The 25,519-nt window shown below is 44.1% G+C and overlaps 1 protein-coding gene across 6 annotated transcripts in view; it reads right to left on the reverse strand.

Annotated features, from left to right (window-relative positions):
* The window catches only part of DCC (DCC netrin 1 receptor), a 1,000,213-nt gene that overhangs the window by 652,917 nt on the left and 321,777 nt on the right, over positions 1-25,519 (reverse strand). For all 6 annotated transcript variants that reach the window (XM_068251343.1, XM_068251342.1, XM_068251341.1 and 3 more), the window contains exon 2: positions 9,052-9,372. In XM_068251343.1, coding sequence (XP_068107444.1) covers positions 9,052-9,372 — 321 coding nt within the window. The remainder of the gene's footprint in view (positions 1-9,051; positions 9,373-25,519) is intronic.

The raw sequence follows: 25,519 nt of genomic DNA on the forward strand, positions 1-25,519 counted from the left end.
TGCTCTGTAAAATCATTTAGAATGCTGAGTAGTGTGTAAACTGCAAATATTAGAGAATGATGCAATGTTATAAAAAAAAAACACTATATAACTGAAAATAAAAATATGAGAATATGTTCTGTACTACTAAAGTTCTAGTAATTATCCGTACTATACAACCAATTCATTATTTCATTTTTCCCCCCGCTTCAGTGCCTCTTTAAATGCCAACTGTGCATACTCGTTAACTTGCAATGTTTCCTGCACGACATTCACATCTCGCAGACTGATTTATCCTATTGCCCCGGAGTAGCTGTTTACCTGGACCCCGTTATCATTATGCCATTCCTCTCTCCATAAATGCATCAGTCTACGTCTTTAATGCGTTCTTCTACCTTTCAAGGTGTCACGAGGCTAAGTCTGACCGACCCTTTAATTAAGGCTTCGGGAAAGTAGAAAATTGCCGGATGGCCCTTTGAAGAAGTTTGCCCCAACCCGAAGCTACACTTTCCACCAACAAATCCTTTTTATATTCCCCGAGCAGCTCGGAAAGGTCAGCAATTTCCTGCAGTAAACAGCCTGACCATCCTATTAAGTCTAACCTCGACAACACATATGGATTTCAGACAGAAAAGGTCGGCTGTGCGGCGCAGGTTAAATTGCTGCCGAGATCAGCCCGGGCACCACGGAGGAGGGGACCGGCTCATTGCCTGGCTGCCGGATTATCTGCAAATGGCCTAAAAATGATTTGGGATGCCAAGAGTCTAATCAGCTTCTGGGGAAGCAGGGGGGAGAAATGTGGACCCCAGGGAGATCATCACGCCGAGAGCAAACACCAATGCGGCACGGCAAGAATGAGAATATCTCCGTATTTTGGACTAAGGATGAGGAATGGATAGGATAGTCGGGTTCTTCCACCTGGCATCAGAAGATGATGGGGTGCTAATTTTACTATTTTAGGTCACTGCCGCTGGGGATGAAAAACTTGCTGGAGGAACCAAACATTAGGTTAGGCTGTTCCTAATTTTTCAATATGTCTCCTGGCAGTGTGGTGCGAAACAGGACATTTGAGTGCCAGTGGCCAACTGGTAAAATGGTGCTAATTGTAGCTATGCCAGCCAGGGGAAGACTGGAACCATTTGGACTGGGGGAGAAACACAACCTAGAGGCCCGGTCACAGCAGGAGACCCAGCCCAAATACATTTGCATACAAGAAAGATATGAATCAATTGTAGTTAAAAGTAGAATTGTAAATTCGATTAAAACAAACTGTTTCACTTACTTGGGGCTTCCCCTCGCCCCCAGCGGCCGTCCTGTCCTACACCAGTCCTGCACAATCCTCCGTTCTCCTGCCGTGGCTACGTTTCGTTACCACCGACTTGTAAGTCGACGGCAACTGCGCCTGTGCGCCCCGGGCTACGCAAAGCTTTCTTCACATTCCAGCCCTCAATAGTGTTTTGCTATTAGCAAGTCGACGGTAACAAAAGTGCGGAAGAACGGAGGATCGTGCAGGACCGGCGCGGGACAGGACGGCTGCTGGGGGCTGGCAGAAGCCCCAAGTGAGTGAAACAGTTTGTTTTAATCGAATTTACAGTTCCGCTTTAAAGCAACAATACATTTTGCAGTTACATTAAAGTGGTCTGAAATGCTGACATAACATTCAATAAAAATGTGTTTTCCTACTTTTGATTACCCATACTGTAACCACAGTTGCTTTTCTGCACAAATAATATTGTCCATTTATAATTTACAAGAGCCCAAAGTACGGTTTATTTGCTCTGAAAGCTGCCATTGCATTTTATTCAAGCTGCTTGTTTATATATATTAAAATTGTCTGAATTGTGTGCATGCTTGAAGCACAGAGAGCTGGCTTTCAGCACAGCTAAGAATTTAACAAATGAGGAATGTAAACAAAAGATCATGTTATCTCTGCTTCCAATGTGTATCATAAGCTGAAGGAGCTTTGCACTGCAGAGGAAAGTGCTGTATTTAACTTTTTGAATGCTGTTCTGCAACATTTTTTTTTCTGTGCTATCAGGTTAAAGGCTGTAAGGAAGCCTTTAAAGAAAACCTGTACTGAAAATTAAAAGTCAAAATAAGCATACACAAGTCATACTTACCTTCCATGTAGTCTACTCCTCAGTGTCTTTCTCCTGTCCCGCGTCCTGTTTGTTCACTGTGATCAAGGGAATTTTCCGTCCTCCATTTTGAAAATGGCCATTACCCATAACAGCTTTCTGGTCAGCACACAGTTAAACTGTAACATCGCCCACTTGAGCCATAGGGAAACATGGACATTACCTGGTACATCAGTTTTCCTCTCAGCTATAACTGACAGCAACTGATATATTTCAGATCTGACAAAATATTGTCAGAACTGGAAGGGATTATTGTCAGAAGAAAATGGTGAGCTTCTGAGAGGAACTGATGGCAAGGTAACTATGTAATGTTCATTTGAAGTTACCTCATGTGTTTATTTTAAATATATTTACTCAGTACAGGTTCTCTTTAAAGGACAGAAGAATTGCTGAGTTTCAGACAACTTTAAGAAAGCATGGATCCATCCTGCCTCTTGTAAACATTTCAGGCTGGAGGTTTAATTGTGTGGGGGACATTTTTTGGCACCCTTTGAGCCTTTAAGGGCACTGTCTGTACGGAGTTTGTATGTTCTCCTTTGTCTGTGTGGGTTTCCTATGAGCATTCTGGTTTCCACCCATATTCCAAAAAAGTACAGCTAAGTTAAATGGCTAACCCTAAATGGGCTCTAGACTACAATGGACGTATGAATATGGTATGATAAGATTGTGAGCAACTCTGAAGCCTCATACACATGCTCAACACAGGTCTTTTAAATGCACAGTTATCAGACAACTTTTATTGTTGAAACAAGTTGAAACAACCTAAAAAAGTTGGTTGCTATTGTTCAAACAACTGATAGGACGCAGCTCAAGTCAATCCAACAGTTATCAAGTCTTATCAGTTGTTTGAACAACAGCAAACAACTTTTTTTGGTTGTTTCAACAACAAAAGTTGTTTGATAATTGTGCATTTAAAATACTTTTGTTGAGCGTGTGTATGAGGCTTGAGGGACAGCCAGTGACATGACTATGTGCTCCGTTAAGTGCTGCAAAAGATGTCAGTGCTATATACATACATAATAATATGGTAGAGCATTTGAATAGGACTATGGTTCTTCAGAAGACATGACAATGTACTCTGTAAAGTGCTGCAGAATATGTCACTGCTACATAAATACATACTAGTAATGGTAGTAGGAAAAACGGGCGCCGGCTGAGGGAGGACGAAAAGGGCGCCACCATAGACTTTAATGCAATTATCGTTAATACGGCGAAAAAAGCAGAAAAAAGGGCGCCACTAAAAATTTCGTTAATAATATTGCAACATTATAGTTTCCGAGGTAGTTATCGTTTTAGAAGTTTACAACGGTATAGTTTTTGTCATATTATTTTGTTAATAAGTACAGATTTTACGTTTTCAAAGGTATTATCGTTAATATATGTAAAAGGGTGTTTCTGCAGAGGGAGTGGATAGGGTTAGGCACCACCAGGAAGAGTGGTTAGGGTTAGGCACCACCTAGGCAGCAATTAGTTTTAGGCAACACCAGGGGGGTGGTTAGGGTTAGGCACCACCAGGGGGGTGGTTAGGGTTAGGCACCACCGGGGGAGTTAGGGTTAGGCACCACCGGGGGGTGGTTAGGGTTAGGCACCACCAGGGGGGTGGTTAGGGTTAGGCACCACCGGGGGAGTTAGGGTTAGGCACCACCGGGGGGTGGTTAGGGTTAGGCACCACCGGGGGGTGGTTAGGGTTAGGCGTTACTAGAGGAGTGATTTGTTTAGGCACCACCAGGGGGGGGGGGGGGTTTCTGTGTGAGGGTAAGGTTGAGTTAAGCAGTATTGACGAAAAACGTAAAGACATTGAACGTTGATACTTATTCGATATTATTTCTCGTTTGTTTTAGCAACAGTAATTATCGTTAATAAAGCTTGACAACGATGGTTCTTGTTAGCAAATTTCGTTAATACCTGGCGCCAAATTTGTTAATAAGTCGGGCCCTTTTTTCATGTACGCCTAGTAATATGGTAGGACATTACACTATGACTATAGTAGGGATTGCATTTGAATAATTTTAATAACAACAATATGGTAGGACATTATACTTAAACTATATTAGGGAGTAGATTGTGAGCTCCTCTGAAGACAGTCAGTGACATGACTGTCCCTGTGTGTGTGTTTTTTCGCTCTGCGCATGTGCAGGGATGCAGAGACACTGATGCGCAGCTTGCATGGGAGGATGGGGCCAGGAGGGGCGGATGTGTGCGCGCGATGGCAGGCGGCGGGCGTGTGCACATGCGTCGGACGTGGGTGCGCGGTGGGCGAGCGTGTGCGGCGGGCGCATGCGCGCTGATATGCGGCGGTGACAGACCTAGAGCCTGTTTTTAAACGGGCTTAGGTCACCTAGTATCATAATAATATGGTAGGACAGACTCTGACTGACTATGGTAGGGATTAGACTGTGAGCTTCTATGAGGACAGTCAGCGACATGACTATGTACTCTGTGATTTGCTGCAGAAGATGTTGTTGCTATATCAATACAAAATAATAATACTAAAAATCTGGTGAAAAAATAGTATTTTCCCCATTGTTATAAATTGACTCCTTGCATTGAGAACTGTACTGAAGACCAAGAAAAAGGCCCCTTTAGTTTTTCACACTAACATTACTTTGGTGAGCCTAAGCTCTGTGTTTTTTCGTTATTTTAAATCCATCTATTAGAAAATAAAATGCAGCTGGTTAAGTACATGTGTTGTGCCTGGGGCTGCAATGTTCATAATCACCCTTTTACAGGAGTAATAAGCAGACAAGGAACCGGCAATTAGTTCTGTCTGTTTGGAAGAAAACGTGCACTTTGGATGTTCACGGCTGTTTATTTTTTATTTATACGGACTCGGCAGAAGACATTACCCGGTGATTGAAGGACACCTTGTCACTTGCCTATAAAAAATAGATGCCACACACTTACAAAACAAAGACATCATGATTTTAAAAGTCAAACACTGAAAGGCATTTAATCTGCACGGAGGGAAGAGCTGGCAGTTTGGATAGAGCTATTAAGCGATCAGAGATGTCCCCACGTCATCCGTGGTACGCCGTGCTGAGTTCTCTGATCCATTTACTAAAGAGAGTCTGTAATTTGACCTAACCTAAAGCAAACCTGCTTGTGCTTTGTTTACATAGCACATGGAGGCAGGGTTGTTTTTAAGCAAAGGCATTCCAGGCCGTTGCCTGGAGTGCCATTGGTCCTAGGGGGTGTCATGCCCCTGTATTAATCCCTGCCCCCAAATGAAGCCCCTCCCTCCATTTGTCCCCCTCTGTGCCTCCTTCTGTCCCCCTATGCCTCCTTCTATCCCCTTGTACTACCTCTGCCCACCTGTGCCTCCTTGTGGTCCCCCTTTGTGCCTTCTTCTGTCTCCCTTTGTGCCGGGTTGATTGGCAGGTTGTTTATATATCAGGGATTCCCTGTATTATGCATCCACCTTATATGGCACATGTGTGCATGTTTTTAGGGTGATGGGGGGTGTTGACACAGGACTTCTTGCCTGGGGTGACAAAAAGGTAAGAGATGGCCCTGCATTGAGGTCTGCAGCAATGGGTTTGGAGGTGAGGGGGAACAATGTTTACATAAATATATACTTACCTTCCAACATTCTTTATTCTTATAGGTTGTGCTTGCTGTTCTTTATTGAAGTGGAAGGGCCTGGCCCCCAAAACAGATTAAAACTGCACCGTCATAGGCGGCAAGGTTAATTAGCCAGTATTAGCGGTAATTTGGTGACAGGGCTACCCGTTATGCAAACATTGTCCAATAGGTGAGGGTGTCTCTAGGGTTAGGTACTGGCGGGTGGGGGGGGTCTTAAATGTTAGGCGTGGGGGAGTGTTTTAAAGTTAGGCAACGCTATGAGGGTTTTAGGATGAGGCAGCACCAGGGGGATCGGTTAGTGTTAAGCATCGAGAATTATGGAAAGTGTTAAGTTAGGTCATATTAGAATAGTAGAATACTGGTAGTTTTAATAATATTCTACTAGCGGCTTTCACCAACGCCCTTTACTGCCTGTGCTGAGCACTAGAAAGGGCCTACCGGTGCACTGGATCAACTGACAGGTGGTGAATTCACCGCCTTCAGCCTCCCAAGTGAAGGAGGCCTTAGTCTGTCCAGCTGAGGGACCCATCCCAGCCAACTGTGAGTAGCCTCACAAGCATACGGTCTTGAGATATTTTATCTGGGATAACAAAGTATGCAAAGAACCCAGAGGCTTCTTCTCAGATCCTCCAACAGATGGCTTAAAGCAAACAGAAGGAATTTTTAACTTGCAAGACCTCAGATGACAGTTCCCAAAGGGCAACAAGTGAAAGGTAAAAGGTTACGCGTGCCGACGGGTTCCATTTGCCAGAAGGCACTATATCTTCGTGTTTATTAATCAATACCACTACACGCAGAAGGTAACATTTTGATGACCATTAACCTTTCAAGGGTACACATTTTTGGTGCAGCCAAACCCGAAGATCGTAGCATTTCCTTGAACTGCGTTTTGCGAAGGAGAAGCCACCAGAGACTCGGAGATACTTACTGAACAGATCTTTGGATAAAATTACGGAAACACAGCTGTGCTCGTGTCAGTCCCGGCAGATCTATACAGAGACATTAGCCGACATTGTTGTACATCAGGGTAATTAAGAATTTAAATCTCTTTATATTCCAGGCACTTTTTATTATCGCGAATGGGAAGGAATGAGATGTTTTTGTAGTGCTGCACTGTAATAACGTCGGATTCAATTATAAAGAAAACTAAATCAGAAGGCAGTAATTTAGTTGTTTGGAATGCCTTAGAAAATTGTTGCTTTAGTTACATTTATTAAGGCTCTGTAGCCGCAACAGTGTAGAGATAAAAAGAGAGAGAACCGCGTTTCTGTATCATTTCACGGGGCTTCATTTCGGGCTATGAACAAAGACGCATAACTCAAATTCTTCTCCGATTTATTTTAGCAATCCAGCTGCACAGTAAGAAGAAATACAAATTGCCTTTAACCCATTAGCAACTTCAAAAGCGTTATCTCATTTGAGATAAGTGCACTGCTTTTGCACTCAGTCGGCAGAACTCGTTGTGCTGTAAATTCTTGGAATACTTCGATCTCTCTCTACTAGCAGAACATGTAGAAACTGAAAGTAGAAGTCCTCTGTTATTGTCTCCCACTGCCCCCTAGTGACAAGTGGCCATAAATACACATGACAGCAGTACTAATTAGAAGCTGTGAAATGCAACAAATAAGAAATAAAAAAGAGGTGCTAAAATAAATTGTCCTGAAACACATCCAAGCGTCTATATAAATTGGTTGCTAAAGGGTTGAACGTTACGGTTTAGATTCACAAAGAGAATGTTGGCTCCTCCTGTCCATGTGGTTACTGCCAATGCATTTTTCTATAGCCTTTGCCAATTGGGCAATCTCTATTCATGAAGACCTGATACTAGTTGTCTCTGCACAAATCCTAACTTCTCAGAAACCATGTATGGCGAAAATCACATCATGAATGCTTCGGCATTAGTCACGTGACAAGACTCTGTTCCTAAGCCCCAAACGGAAAGCTGTTTGTGGTGAAAATTACAACTTTCTTCTATTAAAGAAACACTGAAGCGAAAAAAAAAATATGATATAGTGAATTTGTTGTGTACTATGAATAATTACTAGAAGATTAGCAGCAAAGAAAATATTCTCATACTTTTATTTTTAGGTATATAGTATTTTTTCTAACATTGCATCATTCTATAATATGTGCAGATTACACAACACTCAGCATTCAAAATGAGTCTTCCAGAGCAGTCTGTGAAGTAATGACCTCTCCTCTAGCAGAGGAAAAGTAAATAGTCCAGGAACAGTTGAGATAATAAAAGTCAGATAACAGCCCTCTCCAGGACTAACTTAGGGCTGGTTCAGACGGACGTTTGTGCAGCGTTTACCGCCAGCGTTCGGGGCTTGGCGTTAAACGCTCCCATTCAAGTGAATGGGAGCGTTTGTACCAAGCTTTCATGTGCATTTACACGAACGCGGTGTTCGGGTCCCGATTTTCACTGGCATTCAAGGAGCCCCTGGAAGCTACATGTTGCTTCCAGGGGCGGTTAACCGCGACGGGTAATGTTCCCCTAGGGGAAGAAAAAACGCGACCGCATCCGAACGCAACGCGAACGCTGCTGAAAGCCCGAAGGCATTGCCACCGTGACGCCAATGAACGCGACGCCTCCAAACGTCCGTCTGAACCAGCCCTAAGTTGGAGAGCTTAATGGCTTGTTTGCATAGAGATAACAACTGGAGTTTCTCAACTCTTCCTGTACTGGAAACAATTACACTGATGTATCTGATCTTAATGTTTTATTTCTTAGCTGTGCTACACATACAAATCATAATATCATCATTTTTTTTTTCGCTTCAGTGTCTCTTTAAGCAGCCTTATACTGTAAGTTCCAAAAGTCTCGAGCAACCAAGTACTGGGATACCAATGGTAAAAAAAAAGAGACCACCAAGACCAATGCTAACTTTGTTAAACAGAACAAAGTCGGAGTTCAAAGCATGGACTTGTCAGATGTCAAAAAGTGTCAAAATATTATGGACACTTGAAATGTCCCTGGATTTCAGATCTCAGAGATTGCAAGACAGACTCAACTTCTTTATGTGTGATCTAATACCTTTGTCCTGTTTTTGAAGTGTCCAATGAAGGAACTTTAGTGGCCAAAGCAAAGATTTATGTTCTTGAATGGCGAGGGAGGGATGTAAGCTACAATAAGAGGCTAGTTCAAGTCAAAGTCAAAGCAATTTTCTGTGTGCCGCTATGTGTTCTCATTCCTTTCTTCTTATAATTTAGGGATGGAGATCCAAACTGGTGGAATTTGAGGCTTTAAATAAATAGGTTAAATTACACATGCAGGAATACTCACTTATGCCACAGCACCCCATCAGTTAGCTGTAAACAGATATATGGTTTGCCATTGAAAGCAACTTACCCGCAACCAATACTTTGGCCGTCCGACTAATAATTGCACCAACACCATCCAAGGATGCCTCACACTGGTAGGAGCCTTCATCCGGCCGGTGATGTCTCGAATGTACTACAGTCTGTATAATGAGAGATCCATTGGACAGCTGTTGCCTTCGGTCGTCGATGGCAAGGTTCAGGTAGACACCATCCTTCTTCCACTTGATGACCGGAGACCCTCGATCTGAAGCCGCCGAACAGTTTAGAACCACATAACTCCCCCGCATGGTGACCACGTCTGATGGCTCGGATATGAACCACAAGGAAGTGAAGCTCTTAACTTGTGAACCTGAATCAAGAAGAGAATAGATTATCAGTACAACTGTTCCCTACGAGGAACGTGTAGCATGTTTCATGCAGAAAATATTTCATTGTGAACTTATACGCAGCATTATAAAGACCACCAGGCAGAGTCAGAGACTATCATAATGTAAGGCTTCTGAGTATTATTTTTCCATGTACCAAGAGCACAACCAGTAGTACCAGCCAAGTGAGGCATCAGCATCCCCTGTGGTTGGAGAAGGCAGAAATGCTTGTCCAATATTTGAAGCTAAATAGCAAAGTCATAGCCACAAAGCAGGGGGGCTTCTAGTGAAACTTTTAAAAAGGGGCCCCAAACCATTATACCCCATACACCTTCCCCCTGTGTTTAGGATGGGGTCCCATCTACTGAGGATCATATAACAACAAGTGCAGCCACCATAAATTCCCCCACCCATAACAAGTATAGCCAAAACAACACTTGGTCAGGAGGCAGGGCCCTGCATTAGGGGGAGGGGAGTAACTGGGGAACCCACAATCCTGGGCTCCCCTGAAGTAGCAGGGTGTGCTCCGCTGGTAGTTATGTACCTGATAAAGAGAAGTTCATCTGTGCATAACATTTAAATAAATAGAAATATGCAAAAATGTCAGAAATCGGTTATTAACTTAAAATAAAAATAAAATATATAAATCTTGAGTACTATGGAGGAAAGTGAATTCATGTCCAAAAGGCCACAGCAGTCAGCAATATCCTCCTGGAAGGACTACAGTCACGGGTGTGCCGGCTGGTAGCTGCTGGTACTCTTGGGACCGTCTCACCAGAGTTCCACATCAGCATTCCAGCCATTCATGGTGGGTGATCCAGCGGCAATGCTGAGCACAGACTTACTTTTTATTACCCACACCTGTGTTTTTCGTGTCATTAATTAACCCAATTCTGACAATACAAAGAAGCCAACGTTTGCTGCAAATGCAAATATTCATGAACGGATCTCCAGGTCTCGCCACTTCCACCGCCGGCAAAGTATCTCCAAAATATGGCCAGCCGATCTCCTAGTGTAGCATTAATTATCTTTGTTCTCCGCAGTATTATCCTGCCTGGTGTTCCAGTTAGACTCTTACCTCTACAATACAAGAAGTTTTGAATCAGGATGATACCATTTATTGGCTAACTTAGAGATGGATAAACAGTGAGCTTTCGACTTATAAAAAGCCTTCGTCGGACTGGTTCCTGACCTGAACTGAAAAACACAGCTTATATACACTGACATACAGAGGAGAAACATTCTTTAGCAAACATAAATGTAATTAGATGCCTTAACTGTTACTGAGGAGGCTTTCCCAGGCATCCTATCTAAATTGATAAGATCAATAGAATCCTCAACATGACATAAAGCAGACTCTGGTGATGAAGAGACATCGTAAATTCCGAATTCAAATGGTAACTGGCCTGGTTACATGCACCATTAATTCTAAGCTTAAGAGAATTGTGGCATTTAAAGCCAGCACCTGAAAGTAAATAAAATGAATAGTGACAGTGAATTCCATCTTACACAGCATATGGCACAAAAATGAATGAAAAGATAGAAAAATTAAAATTAAAAGAACTGTGGCATTTAAAACCCATCGTACCAGCACAAGAAGTTGGAGTCCTTGTTTAAACCATCTTGTACAGTTTTGAACCAATGTATAAACTTAGTTTCTTGTGTTTCCCGATTTGAAGCCACCCATTAATACAGTGACGCGAAAATCGCTTAAACTGTGTCCAGGTAAACAAAAGTGTGTTGGTATTGGGAGATCAGTATAATTTGTAATATCCTTTTTCCAGCTGTTAATAGTGGATCTGTGGTGTGTCATGCGATCCAGCAGTGGTTGACTTGTTTCTCCCACATAAATTCCTTTGGGGCATTTTGCACACATGATCAGGTATACCACATTAGATGAGTCGCAGGAAAAGGTGCCTTGTACTTTGTATTCCTGTTGTGTACCCGGTATTAGTATCCTGTCAGTGGAATGGATGTATTCACAGGTCCCACATGTTTTCCCTCGGCAGGGGAATGTTCCATTCTGTTCTTGCCTATTTAAGGCACTCCTCACTATCATCTGCTTACGATTGGGTGGCTGTCGGAACGCAAGGAGGGGAGGTTCAGGGAATATCTTTTTCAGTCTCTGATCCTTGTGTAGAACAGGATGAAGTTCTTTTGCAATCTTTCTTAAGATTTCCAAGCGTGGGTTGTAGGTTACTACCAGTGGGACACGGCTCTCTTCCTGGCTCTGCTTGTACTCCAGGAGCTGAGTCCTAGGGATGTTGTTAGCTTTCCTGATTTGGGTCTCAGCCATTAGAGGATTGTATCCCTGTTTTATGAAATTCTTCTTCAGGTAACCCAGGTGTTTGTCTTTGTCATCCTTGTCAGAACAGATCCGATTGCATCTTATTGCCTGGCTGTAAATTATGGAATTCTTTATATGTTTGGGGTGGAAACTGTCATACCTGAGGTATGTGGGACGATCCGTCGGTTTGCGGTACATGGACGTTTGTAAGCTGTTCTCTCTGATGTATATGGTGGTGTCAAGAAAGTTAATCTCCTTGTGAGAGTAGCTCAATTTCAGTTTGATTGTGGGATGGAAAGCATTGAAGTTCCTGTGAAATTGGACAAGATCCTCCTCACTTGCAGACCAGATGATCAAGATGTCGTCGATAAAACGGAAGTAGGCCATGGGTTTTATATGACAAGTATTCAGGTATTCTTCTTCAATCTTTGCCATGAAGAGATTTGCGTACTGCGGAGCAAACCGTGAGCCCATTGCCACTCCCATTTGCTGCAAATAGAGGTCCTCCCCAAAAGTGAAATAATTGTGTGCGAGAACGAATCTCATTAGTCCAGCAATTGAGTTTATAGGTGTGCCCAAACCTTGAAGATATTTGCGACAGGCCGCAATTCCATTATTGTGGGGAATGTTGGTGTACAGAGACTCTACATCCATAGTGGCAAGAATGGTGCCTTCAGGCACTGGGCCAATGGCTGCCAGTTGGTTCAGGAGGTGTGTAGTATCCTGTATGTAGCTGGGTCTTTTACAGACTAGAGGCTTCAAAATGTTTTCCAACCACCCTGAGATATTCTCTGTGAGAGTTCCATTCCCTGAGATTATGGGCCTGCCTGGGTTCCCCTCTTTGTGGACTTTGGGAAGCATGTAAAAGCAGGCGGTTCTCGGCTTTTCCGGGATAAGAGTCTGTACATGAAGCCTGGTGTTTACGGGCAATTTCTTTACCATCCTATTGAGTGCCATCCTGTACCTTTTTGTTGGGTCCTCCTGTAATTTGGCATAGTGCATGGTGTTAGACAACTGTCTTTGTGCCTCCTGGATATAGTCACCGGTGTTCATGATGACTATGGCACCCCCTTTATCCGCTGGCTTAATAATAATGTCCTTATTCTCCTTAAGGGATGTGATAGCTTGTTGCTCTTGCAATGTTATGTTATGAGCCAGTGTTTTTCTTTTATTCAGAACCCTGTCAGAGATTTGGCATCTAAATTTGTTGATGTATTTGTCCAGGGTAGGATTTTTTCCAGCTTCCGGGGTCCATCCGCGTTTTTTTGTGGATCTGGTGTGTGTTGGCTCATTATCAGTAGTGTTGCAAGATTCCTTGTCGTAGTAGTGTTCCTTGAGACGTAGCTTCCTGAAGAATTGTTCCATATCACCACAGAGTGCAATCTTGTCTATGGGCTTTGCAGGGCAAAATGACAGGCCTTTGGACAGTACTGCCATTTCAGCTTCAGTGGCCTGATAAGAGGAAAGGTTAATGACACCTGTGGGTTGCTCTTTCTCTGCTGCTGCGGTATCCAAGTGTCCACTCTTTATTTTGAGTCTCTGAAGTTTTTTCTTCTTGTTTTTGCAATGTCCTATAAAAGGTCTGTAGCTGTTCCCATGCTCCTGTGGGGTCATCAGTTAAAGATTATTTCAGACTTTGTATATGGTCCTTCACAATCCTCTTCAGGTTATAGCAGATTTTTATACAATACATTGTGATTCCCGCGGTTATCCTCGCTGACGCTCTACTACTCTCTGCAGATCTTCACACTGGTTTCCAGTCCACCTCAACATCAAACTCAACCTTGCCTTAAAGTGGATCCGAGATAAACTTTTACTCATTGCATAATTGTGTTCCTTTCATATAGTTTATAGGGCATTCCTCAAGCCAAATACTTTTTTGTTTTTGTTTTAATACTCTAATTCCCTATAAACTAAACAAGCCTTGCCCACAGCCTTTCCAGAGTGCCTTGGCACTCTGAGCATTAGTAGCAAGGGCTTATGGGAGCTCAGTCTGTGTAGGAGGAGGAGATTACTAGCCAGAGATTTCAGAGGCAGAGGGGAGGAGGAGAGGGGAGTGAGGTTTTCACAGGCTGAGGGCTGGAGATACAGATCAGCTTGCCTGTGTGTGATGTGACAAGCAGAACATGGCTGCTGTCCTTGTATAATAGGAATAAATAATCATAAACTGTTGAAGCTGTTTGCAGTTAGATTTGCTGTGTAAACTATCTAAACTTTAGATAAGATATATAGACAAGTTACTTGTTATAGTTAGTTTTTCATCTCAGATCCGCTTTAAAGAGTTACTCCTTTTTAGTTCAAATGCCTATCAGGTTCTTCGTTGTCCTCCCGGTCTGCTCCATTTTGGCACTGTAACCCCACTGAGCCAGTCATGGACAGGGTTGCCACCTCATCCCTTTAAATACCGGCGCATATGAATTATACATGCCTTGTGGCTAGTTAGATGCAGTTTAAGCACTGATTATGTGTGAGTAGCCCCAAAACCTGTTTAACTTAGATGTGTCCGTATTTAAAGGGATGGGGTGGCAGACTACTGTACATGCGTGGCCCCCTGCAGCTGAGTGAGTTGTGCGCCCCCTCCTACACTGCGGCCTGAGGCTGTAACCTCTCTGGCCTCTGCCTCGGTCTGGCCCTGCAGCACATTGAAAAGATGAATTCCCCATAAAGCAGATTTTCACAGCAGACCACCATTCTTTCATCCAGCTAAACATATGAGAGTAATCCGAGACTGGAACTCATGCAATATGACTGTATCTACATACGTTTGCAGAATCCAACGGAGTACAGCAATGAAGATACGGACTGGTCAGGGATCATACAAGTCGTATACAAGCTCACCCTGCGCCTAACTTACCAGCGGCGTACATGTAGATATGCATCCATAGATATTATTACTAGGCAATTCCTGGTGGTGCTAATCCCAAGGATTGCACATTTGGCTATTTAAAAGGAGGGCACATTGGACTATCAGAATGGGGAAAGGGGGCACATATGGCTATCTAAATAATATTTGACTCCACCCATGATCACATTCTGATGTGTGGCCACACCCATTTTTTCCCCAGGCGCTGAAAACCCTAGCTATGCCTCTGTCCTTCAGTTCTATACAGGTCCCTTGGGCAACAGCTCCCTATTTTCATGTGTTGCTCCTTATTTGCAGCCTCTTCTTCCATATGCAGCAATCCCTCTTCCATGTCTACCCGCCCCTTGGCCACCTACTGCTCAAGGCCCGGGCCTCGTTAGCCTTTCCAGAGATCCAGCCCTGGCAACGTTAGACTCTATCTGTGCAATAAGCCAGGGTCTCTGGGTGCATGATCGGCCTCCGGGGCGGTCAGTAATGTAAATGTACGAATGTAAGGAATCTATCAGCCTAGGTATTTATAATCCCAGTTGCAGGCTCTTCCTAACATATTGCTGCCAACAACAATTACATAAGGCTGTTTAATTGCTTTCAGCAGCTCTTTTAAGTACAACGCGCCACAGCAAAACATCAGCCCGATGCGTTTTATGCCCTACAACAGCGCTGTTTATTTCCTACACAGGACACCTGCATCCTAGGAGGCTATTTAGCGACGTTACTGTAATAAACTAATCTGTACTTTAGACTAACACTTCATCTTTTTTGTGCTCCTGCGCTCCCAGCCAAGGAAACACTTTTAGCATTTGCATGTATTAGCATAATAGCACAATAATTAAAGAGTGCTTTGCAAGGGACAAAAAAAAGCACTTCAATCAATCTTAATCTTTAGAAGCAGAGTGCTAAAAAAATTAAGAAAGAGAAAAAGAAGCCCCGCCTTTCCTTATTAAGCATTCTTAATGGGTACAAACATGTCCGCGGCATGTGCGGGTGTGATTTATACCCGTCATCAGGGGGCTGAAAGCCTGAAATTACCAAAAACAAATAAATACATTTCAATTATCTCCCAGAGATGCTTCTGCAGTGCAGTCCCAGCAATGGAAAGGGAGAGAACTTCCCTAATATTTAGAATTATCTGCTGGCGTTATCGCCTTTAAGTGTACCAGAGACGATATCAATTAAAATATTTATACATACCTGGGGCTACCTCCAGCCCCATGAGCACAGATCGCTCCACTGCCGCCGTCCTCAGCCGTCTGTATTGCCGATACTGGGTCTCGTAACTTCAGCCAGTCGCAGCCAGTCTGCGCAAGAAAAGTGCGCCCTCTACGTATCTCTCCGGAGAGCCTTGTACTAGAGGGTTCTGGGCTGAGGCGGGGGCCAGTTGGGGAAGTCTCTGCTGAGAATCTAAGGTGTGTACGGTGGCCTCGATGTGACATGAGAAGTCCGGAGTTCCAGAATAAGTCGGCTGAGTGCAGGACGTGTGCATTGTTCTCCACCTTGCCGGCCCAGCTCAAAACTACTCCATCATGCATCACTAGTGCTCCAGCACCCTTGCCTCTAGAGCTGGAGAGACTGGTCTTGGCACTGACCCCCCCTCCTTCCACATATACACACACATCCTGGCCAGGACCAGGGCACAATCTGCAAGGAGTTTGTATGTTCTCCCCGTGTTTGTGTGGGTTTCCTCTAGGTACTCCAATTTCCTCCCACATCCCCAAAAATACAGATAAATTAATTAGCTTCCCCCCAAAATTAGCCCCAGACTATGATACATACATTATACGATACATACATAGACATGTGACTGTGGTAGGGATTAGATCGTGAGCTCCTCTGAGGGACAGCGAAGTGACAAGACAATATACTTTATACAGTGCTGCAGTAGATGTCAGCACTATATAAATTCTAAAAATAATAGTATTACTACTACTACTACTACTACTACTACTACTACTACTACTACTAATAATAATAATACTCTGTGGAGAGGGGATGAGAGACATTGAGTGGGGTAGCATCCATCAAGGATTACACTGCAGAAGACACTAGGAAGCTCCACAACATCACAGGGGCTCTGCGGAAATATACTGTGCTGTGCCCTGCAGACTGCCTGAAACAGAATTTCAATAATACAGAACTGAATCCTGTCCAGTAGAGGGTGCAGCAGGCCTTTGCCTAGTCGGCCTGTGCACAGAAACAGCTGATCTGTGTACAGCAATAGTGTGAAAGCTCAAGATGGTAACTTCCACTCCTCTCTAATGACAGGGACTCTTCAAGGCTTAACCTCATCGTTACTGGGAGGTGGCGAACTACTTACTATAACACGAGTAGAGTGAAGAGTTTAATCTACTGTACATGCGACAATTACCAGGTTAATTAAGACAACAATCATGCTCTGAGTAATTGGCATATGGCGATAATTCTGCTGCTCTTCCCCATCGCCATATGTTTACCACTTGTGGAGTTTCCCAACATGTATGGAGCTCGGCAGAGTAAAGGATGGTATAAAAAACAACACAATGGATCCGACTTATCAAGAAAAATGTAAGAACAGCTGCCCAGAACAACCAATCAGCTTTCAGATGTCTGGTGGAGGAGTGTTTCTCTAGGCACTTAGAATATCTTGAAATTAAAGAAGAACGTTAACTTAATTTGAACTTGATCCCAATCAGTAGCCGATATCCTCTTTCCCATGAGAAATCCTTACCTTTTCCCAAATAGATCATCAGGGGAGTCTGTATGGCTGATATTGTGGTGAAACCCCTCCCACAGTGTGATGTCATGACTCATGACCATGGTCCTGACAGTTTGCTGTCTGTGAACCTTATTATATATTTCTATTGATTATATTATAGTGACATCTGTATTGAATACTAGCAGGCCTTACACTCTTAAAGCAAACTTGAAGCAAAAAAAAAAAACGCCACCATAGTTGCCTATGGCAGAGTTTCCCCGCGCGATTTGCCTGCAGGGAAGCTCTCCGAATTCGGCCCGGTTTCCACGCTAGTGGTAACGGGCCCTCATACTGTCATATTTGCAGCTTACAAACCACATCCTGTATTTTAAACTATAAAACTGAGCAGAAATAATGACCCTTTGAACTTCCCTGCAGTAAATCTTATCTCAAGCTGCCTCTCACAGTTTTTTGGCTGTTTAACCTTCCTGGCAAGCCGCGCAGGAGACTTTCTCAGGCCCTGCTGGGCCGATTTTCATAATTTTTTTTTTTTGCAACATGCAGCTAGCACTTTGCTGTAATTTTACTTTGCTGGAATTTAGCGATTCCCTTCTACACTATCACCCCAGCTAAAACGCTGCATCCCCGCGACAGATCGCTGTATCTAAGATAGTCCCCATCCCTGCGGCAGATCCCCGCGGCAGATCACTGTATCTAAGATAGTCCCCATCCCCGCGGCAGATCGCTGTATCTAAGATAGTCCCCATCCCAGTGGCAGATCCCCGTGGCAGCTCACTGTATCTAAGATAGTCCCCATCCCTGCGGCAGATCCCAGTGGCAGATCACTGTATCTAAGATAGTCCCCATCCCCGCGGCAGATCGCTGTATCTAAGATAGTCCCCATCCCAGTGGCAGATCCCCGTGGCAGCTCACTGTATCTAAGATAGTCCCCATCCCTGCGGCAGATCCCCGCGGCAGATCACTGTATCTAAGATAGTCCCCATCCCCGCGGCAGCTCACTGTATCTAAGATAGTCCCCATCCCTGCGGCAGATCCCAGCGGCAGATCACTGTATCTAAGATAGTCCCCATCCCCGCGGCAGATCGCTGTATCTAAGATAGTCCCCATCCCAGTGGCAGATCCCCGTGGCAGCTCACTGTATCTAAGATAGTCCCCATCCCTGCGGCAGATCCTCGCGGCAGATCACTGTATCTAAGATAGTCCCCATCCCCGCGGCAGATCGCTGTATCGCTGTAATAGTGTAGAAGGGAATTGTTAAATAAAAAGTGACATTTTACGAAGCTTCAGAGTCTCTTTAAGTGCTTCAGAAAACAGGACTGTATTTGACCCAGTGGGTTTGAAGAGCTCAGAGAAGCTCTTTTGCATAGATAACAACTGAAGAGTCTTAACTCTTATTGTACTGGAAAACAATATAAGACTCATATCTTTGCTACTAATGGTTCTATCTCTTAGCTATACTAGACATACAATTCGTTTTCTCATAAGTTTATTTTTGCTTCAGGTTTGCTTCAACAGCTCCAGTTTATATCGTTAAATCGTTTTTGTCTGTCCCTAACGCCCCCTCAACCTAGCCTGCTAGCCTTGTCTCCGCTAGCTTCATTCAGTATTACATCTACTGTCAAACAAGTGGACTATAAAAAAAGGGGTTACGTTTTTTCTCTGTTTGACAGTAATACATCAACCCCTCCCCTCCAAAAATAAAAATAAACAAACAAGAAAACTCAACAAGGGCTTCCAATTATATGAAGAAGACTATGACAGCAGTAAAGGTCGTGCATGGTTGTAGCTCTCCGGTCCCGCGGCCCGCTATCGTGCGCTGAAAGCCGTGTGAAAAACTGAATCAGAGCCGAGTCGTAAATTCCGGCGCTGGGGGAATAACAAGCAAGGGACTCGCCTTTGATTTAATAAGCAATGCGTCACATGGAAAAGCGCTGGCCCCGCACTATTTTAATATGTGGCCATTTTCTGGCCAAACAATCCTTCCTGCGAGGAACGGCGTGGCTGGAGCTGTCTCCGGAATATACGGCGAGGAGCTCGGGGGAAACGGGGAGAAGACGTGTTGCCAGCCGCCAGCTGTAGCTGTTACATACGCCCTTCAAGGCGCAACAGAGAGCAAAGATTAGCAGCTAGAGTTCTGCCTTATTTATGTTTATATAGTCAATTCCCTGCAACTAGAAACTCAGAGTAGAAGAGGAGAAAACTAAAGAATCATTCCCTAACTTAGCTGCTGTGTATATTTACTGACAGGGCTGTTTTTAGGCACAGGCAGCCAGGCAGCCGCCTGGGGTGACACCTGCAGGTGGGGCACCATAGCTTTGTTTGACACACTCGGTTTCATTGAATTCTTATACAAAACTGTTGGTTTCATTAATCACTTAAGTACCAGCGGTTTCTGCCCCCTTAAGGACCAGAGACCGCTGGTACAATAACGATGGAATCCCGGCGAATCACCGCGCATACCCGCCGCAATCGCCGTCACCGCCACATCTTTCTGTGGCAGAGTCATGTGAGCCGGTCAGGAGCTGCTTTCATTGGCTCCTAACTGTGTCTATCAATGTAAGCCAATGGGAGCGGCTTACATTGATAGACACGGCCAGGAGCCAATGAAATCGGCCCCTGACCGGCTCACATGGCTCTGCCGTCATAGAGACAGGCAGAGACAGTGAGCTGCGGCGAGAAATGTTGGGTTTGAGTGGCGAGATCGGCGGGGAGCGACGGAAACTGCGGATGCGCGCTGCGACTGTGATTGAAATCTACGCCCTGCCAGCCAGGAGCCCACCAAAACAGGGCATAGATTTCAATCACTGCAGTCCTTAAGTAGTTAACTCATTAGCAGCTTTAAAGGAATTATCTCATTTGAGATACATTAAGTGCATTGCTTTTGACCTCAGCAGTCAGAACTCATTGTACTGAAAATTCTTGGAATGTTTTGATGTCTCTCTGCTAGCAGATTATATAGAACCTGAAAGCAGAAGTCCTCTGTTATTGTCTCAGGCTAAGTTCACAGTGGGACGTTAAAGTCGCGCGTTAAAACAGCATTTAACGCAGAATAACTCACTGCAATGAAAAATCAATGCCCTGTTCACAGTGCACACGTTGCGTTGGTGTCTAACGCTGCACGTTAAGTAAAAGTACTGCATGCAGTGCGTTATACACGTTATTAGCTGCGTTGGACTGTTTGCACATGCTCAGTAATGACTCGGAAGCATACTTTTCATTGGCTGTATTTTTTACTGTATCTGCTGTATGCGGCGGTAACGCTGCGTTGCCACTTTTTGGGCGCATTGCGTTGTAAGCTTGCGGTGCGACTTTAACGTGGCATCAAAACGCAACGTCCCACTGTGAATCTAGCCTCACACTGCCCCCTAGTGACATGTGGCCATAAATACATGTTACAGCAGTACTAATTAGTAGCAAGAAAACGTAACAAATAAGAACTAAAAAAAAAATGTGCTGAACTAAATTGGCCTGCATTACTTGCAAGCCTCTGAATAAATTAGCTGCTAAAGGGTTAAGATAGATATGGATGGCGATTTTAAAAATCTGTAGAAATACCGAGGTGAAAATAAACTGATAAACAATTGTATCTATCCTCCTTCTCCTAAAATTGACTTTTTATGAGAACCCATAGTTTTATTCTATATTTAAATCCACTTTTTACGTTTTTAGTATTTCATTATCTCTGCTCAATGACTCATTCATTAAAGTACTGCTGAGCTAAAATCAATGAACGGTTTACCCTTTTTATTTTTTTGCATAAAAATAGTTGAATCTACTCAGAATTATTTGCATCTCATTAAACATCCCTAATAGAGCAAACTTGCATTTTATTCTCACTGAGGGCTGGTGCACACCAAAAACCGCTAGCAGATCCGCAAAACGCTAGCAGATTTTGAAACGCTTTTTTTAAATTTTCTATGGCGTTTTGCTAGCGTTTTGCGGATTGCTGCTGCGGTTTTCAGTATAGTAGATTTCATATATTGTTACAGTAAAGCTGTTACTGAACAGCTTCTGTAACAAAAACGCCTGCAAAACCGCTCTGAACAGGCGTTTTTCAGAGCGGTTCGCGTTTTTCCTATACTTATACATTGAGGCAGAAACGCATCCGAAATCCAAAAAATGCCTCACCCAGGCATTTTTCGTTTCTGCAAAACGCCTCCCGCACTGGTGTGCACCACCCCATTGAGATACATTGACCAAGCAGATCCGCAGCCGCAAGCGGATCTGAAAACGCCCAAAAAGCCGCTCGGTGTGCACCAGCCCTGAATATGCTTTGTTTTTTTTTACCCTGTTTTTCTACATGCAAGCCGTCCTATTGCACTGATTTTGAAGTTCTTCTCTATATTGAATTTAGTAGGAGGCTCAGCCTCAGACCAATTGCAATTCAAACATCAATTAAACAGCTGTTGAAATGAACTTCAAGTGCGCACAGATTGGACCTAAGCTTTCAGATACACGAGTCCTAACACCGTTTCAAATTTTTAACAGCAAAACCGTTATGTTGAAAATAAATAACTTTTTCACAAAACAATAAAAAACCTTGAGAGGCAGTACATTCCGGAACCAGAGGCGTAGCTAGGTCTTCCAGCGCCCGGGGACAAAGAATATTAATGCGCCCTGTAAGGAGGTCAAAAAAGGGGCGTGGGCATGGTAATGGGTGGGGCCTAATATACATGACCTTAGCAGTGGTGTAAAAGGTCTGGCAGGGAAGTTTGAGCTCTGCCATAGTGTTTCCTCCCAAAATACATGTAATCTGACAGAGGTTCCTCCAAAATACAGATATTTGGCAATGGTTCCCCCAAAATAGACACAATCTGGCAGCAGTGGTTCCCCCAACATACATATAATCTGGCAGCTGTTCCCCAATATACACTTAATCTGGCAGCAGCGGTTCCCCAAAAATACAGTTAATCTGGCAGCAGTTCCCCCAAAATAGGTGCCCCCAGTATAGGTAACCAGGTCTATAGGTGTCCCCAGTGGTAGTAACCAGGTAAATAAATAAAAAAAAATACCCACAGGTCACAGCTGGGCGCCCCTAGGGACCCAGCGCCCGGGGGCACGTGTCCTACCCCGCCCACCCCAAGCTACGCCCCTGTCCGGAACTCAGCAGCATGGAAATTGCAGATAAATTTAATACATAGAAAAGTCTGGAAGCGAAAAAAAAAACAAAAAACAAACCTAAAAAAACAAACAAAATGAAACCATGTATCAAAATCCAGCTGTGCACCGTAATATACAGCCTGGCGCCGCAATAAATAAACTATGTACGGCTTCGGCTGTCTGCTCAGGGATCTGTGATTAAGTGCAAATGGCTTCAATATCGGTTAAAACAGAGATTAGTTAGAGCAGAAAAACATCTCGCGTTTGTTTCTATTGCGTGTAATTTCTTTTGAAAATAGAAGTACATTTACACCGAACGCCTTCTGCAGCAGGGAAAGTACAGAACTCGCAAATGCTTTTAAAAAGTTTAACCAATTCTTGAAAATAATAACTGTAGATACAGGGATCTGAAGGTTGTTTTCTTCTTTCCCTTCTTAAGCTACGTACACACATGCGACAACGATTGTTCGTTGGGAACGACGAACGAACTTTTAATTGACGAAAGAACAACCTAAGTAAAGTTAGTTTTAAAAGGTGTGTAACGATCACATCGTTAGAACGAACGTTACATCATGTAAAAGCACCTATAGCGCTTGCGCAAAAAAATGAGAAGTTCCATGGAGAAATAGTGAAATGCGCATGTCAAGCCTAGTACGAACGACCGTTTCCAACCATGTACTACTTTTGCAAACGATCGTCGTTGGGAAAAATCCGCCAAGCTAGATCGTTCGTTTTTAACGATCTAGCTCGTCCGTCGTTAGACTTAATGGTCGTTTGCTGCTTTTTTTTAAATGATCGTCGTTTGAAACGATCAGGGAACGATCATTTCAAACGACTATAGTCGCACCTTAAGAAATACTAATCTCTCATTTGGATCCCCAGTCTCTCCGCCTCACGTGTAGTGGAGGCCCTTCTGATTGGTCCTGGCTAATTTGGTATGGTGACTATAGGTGCCCATACATCAGACAATGTATGGGCAGATCGACCAAGAGACAGATCACTCCCTGATCAAATCTGATCGGAGAGAGATCTGTTGCCTGCCCATACACCACAAGCCAATTCTCGATCAATTTTATGTTGAAATCAATCCGGAATCGGCCTTATAATGCTGCCTCACCTGCCCAACGTTGTACTCTCTAATAGTCAATGTAAACCCCTTCCGCCTACCACCCCCCCCCCCCCCCCCCCGCACTATACATTACCTGCTTGTGTCTGCCGCTTGTCCACCTCTGCCTCCGGGCTCCTCCATCCATACTCGCACCCTACATTGTTGCCGGAGTAACATGGGCACACATGTGACATCACACGCGCCTGCGTATACGCTGGCGACCACGTGGAGTGCGTGTGTGGACAGAGGGCAGCGGCTGTGGACAGGTAATGTATATTGCACTGGGCTCGGGGGAGGGGGGGGGGAGGAGGGGCTGGAGGTAGGTACATTCACCTTAAGCATAGCCAGGGTGCAGTGGACGTTGACTAATGCTGCATACACACTTGAGATAAAAGTCTTTGGAAAAGGCAAGATCACAGACCAATTTTACCCCATTCCATGTAGTATGAGAGCCATACTCTACACAGTCTATTCTATGGAGCTGAACTCCCCATCAGCTAAAATCTTTGCAAGATGCTGCACACACAGATGCTGTACACATTCAACAGATCAGTATCTGCAAAAGATCAGTTCCTGCAAAAGATCCATTCCTGCAAAATGCATTCATAGTCTATGAGATCTGCAGATCCTCATACACACCTTGTTTAACAGACTTATGCTACGTACACACATGCGACAACGATCATTCGTTGAGGACGACGAACGAACTTTTAATTGACGAAAGAACGACCGAAGTAAAGTTAGTTGTAAAAAGTGTGTAACGATCACATCGTTAGAACGAACGTTACACCACGTAAAAGCACTTAATGCGCCTGCGCATAAAATTGTAAAGTTCCTTGGAGAAAAAGTGAAGTACGCATGTCCAGCCTGGTACGAACGATCGTTTCCAACGATGTACCACTTTTGCTAACGATCGTCGGTGGTAAAAATCCGCCAAGACAGAACTTTGTTTTGTAGCGATTTGCCTCGTTCATCGTTTGCCTTAATAGTCGTTGGTTCGTTTTTTGTAACGATCGTCGTTGGTAAAGATCGGGGAACGATCGTTACAAACGACTATAGTCGCATGTGTGTACGCACCTTAAATCTGCATATCTCGCAATCATCTGCAGATCTGAAAATCCATCCTGGTGGATCTGATCTGCAGATCATCTGCAGATGATTGCCTGTTAACCTCCTGAGCGATAATCCCGAGCTGAGCTCGGGGTATGTCGCGCAGGAGGAGTTCTCAGGCCTTGGTGGGCCGATTTGCATAATTTTTTTTTTGTTACACGCAGCTAGCACTTTGCACTTCGCCAATCCGCCGCTACCCGCCGTGCCGCGCAGCCCCCCCCCCCCCCCAGACCCCTTGCGCAGCCTGGCCAATCAGTGCCAGGCAGCGCTGAGGGGTGGATCGTGACTCTCGTTCTGAACGGGATATCCTGCTTACTCTGATCGCCGAAGGCGATCGGAGTGGGTGGGGGGATGCCGCTGTGCAGCGGCTATCATGTAGCGAGCCCAGGGCTCGCTACATGATTTAAAAAAGAAAAAAAAAATTAAAAAGTGCTGCGCCCCCTCCTGGGCGATATAATTGTATCGCCCAGAGGGTTAAACAAGGTGTGTATGATGATCTGCAGATCTCATAGACTATGAATGCATTTTGCAGGAATGGATTTTTTGCAGGAACAGATCTTTTGCAGATAATGATCTTTTGAATGTGTACAGCATCTTTGTGTGCAGCATCTTGCAAAGATTTTATCTGATGTGGAGTTCAGCTCCATAGAATAGACTGTGTAGAGTATGGCTTTCATACTACATGGAAGGGGGTAAAATTGGTCTGTGATCTTTCATTTTCCAAAGACTTTTATCTCAAGTGTGTATGCAGCATTAGAAATCGGCTTCCACTACGAGAAGATAAGTGAGCCGTGGCGGGGGAACGAAGGATCGATATGTCACGGCGAGGACACAGGTCGGCTGCAGGGGGGCTGGAAGAAGCCCCCGGTAAGTGAAACCCTTATTTTTTTTTTTTTAGGACCTTTCAGTTCTGCTTTAAGCAAACCTAAAATAACAAAACTCACTTCAGGTACAGTATACAGTATATATAT

The sequence above is a fragment of the Hyperolius riggenbachi genome, chromosome 1 (genome assembly GCF_040937935.1).
Source record: "Hyperolius riggenbachi isolate aHypRig1 chromosome 1, aHypRig1.pri, whole genome shotgun sequence".
Lineage (NCBI taxonomy): Eukaryota > Metazoa > Chordata > Amphibia > Anura > Hyperoliidae > Hyperolius > Hyperolius riggenbachi.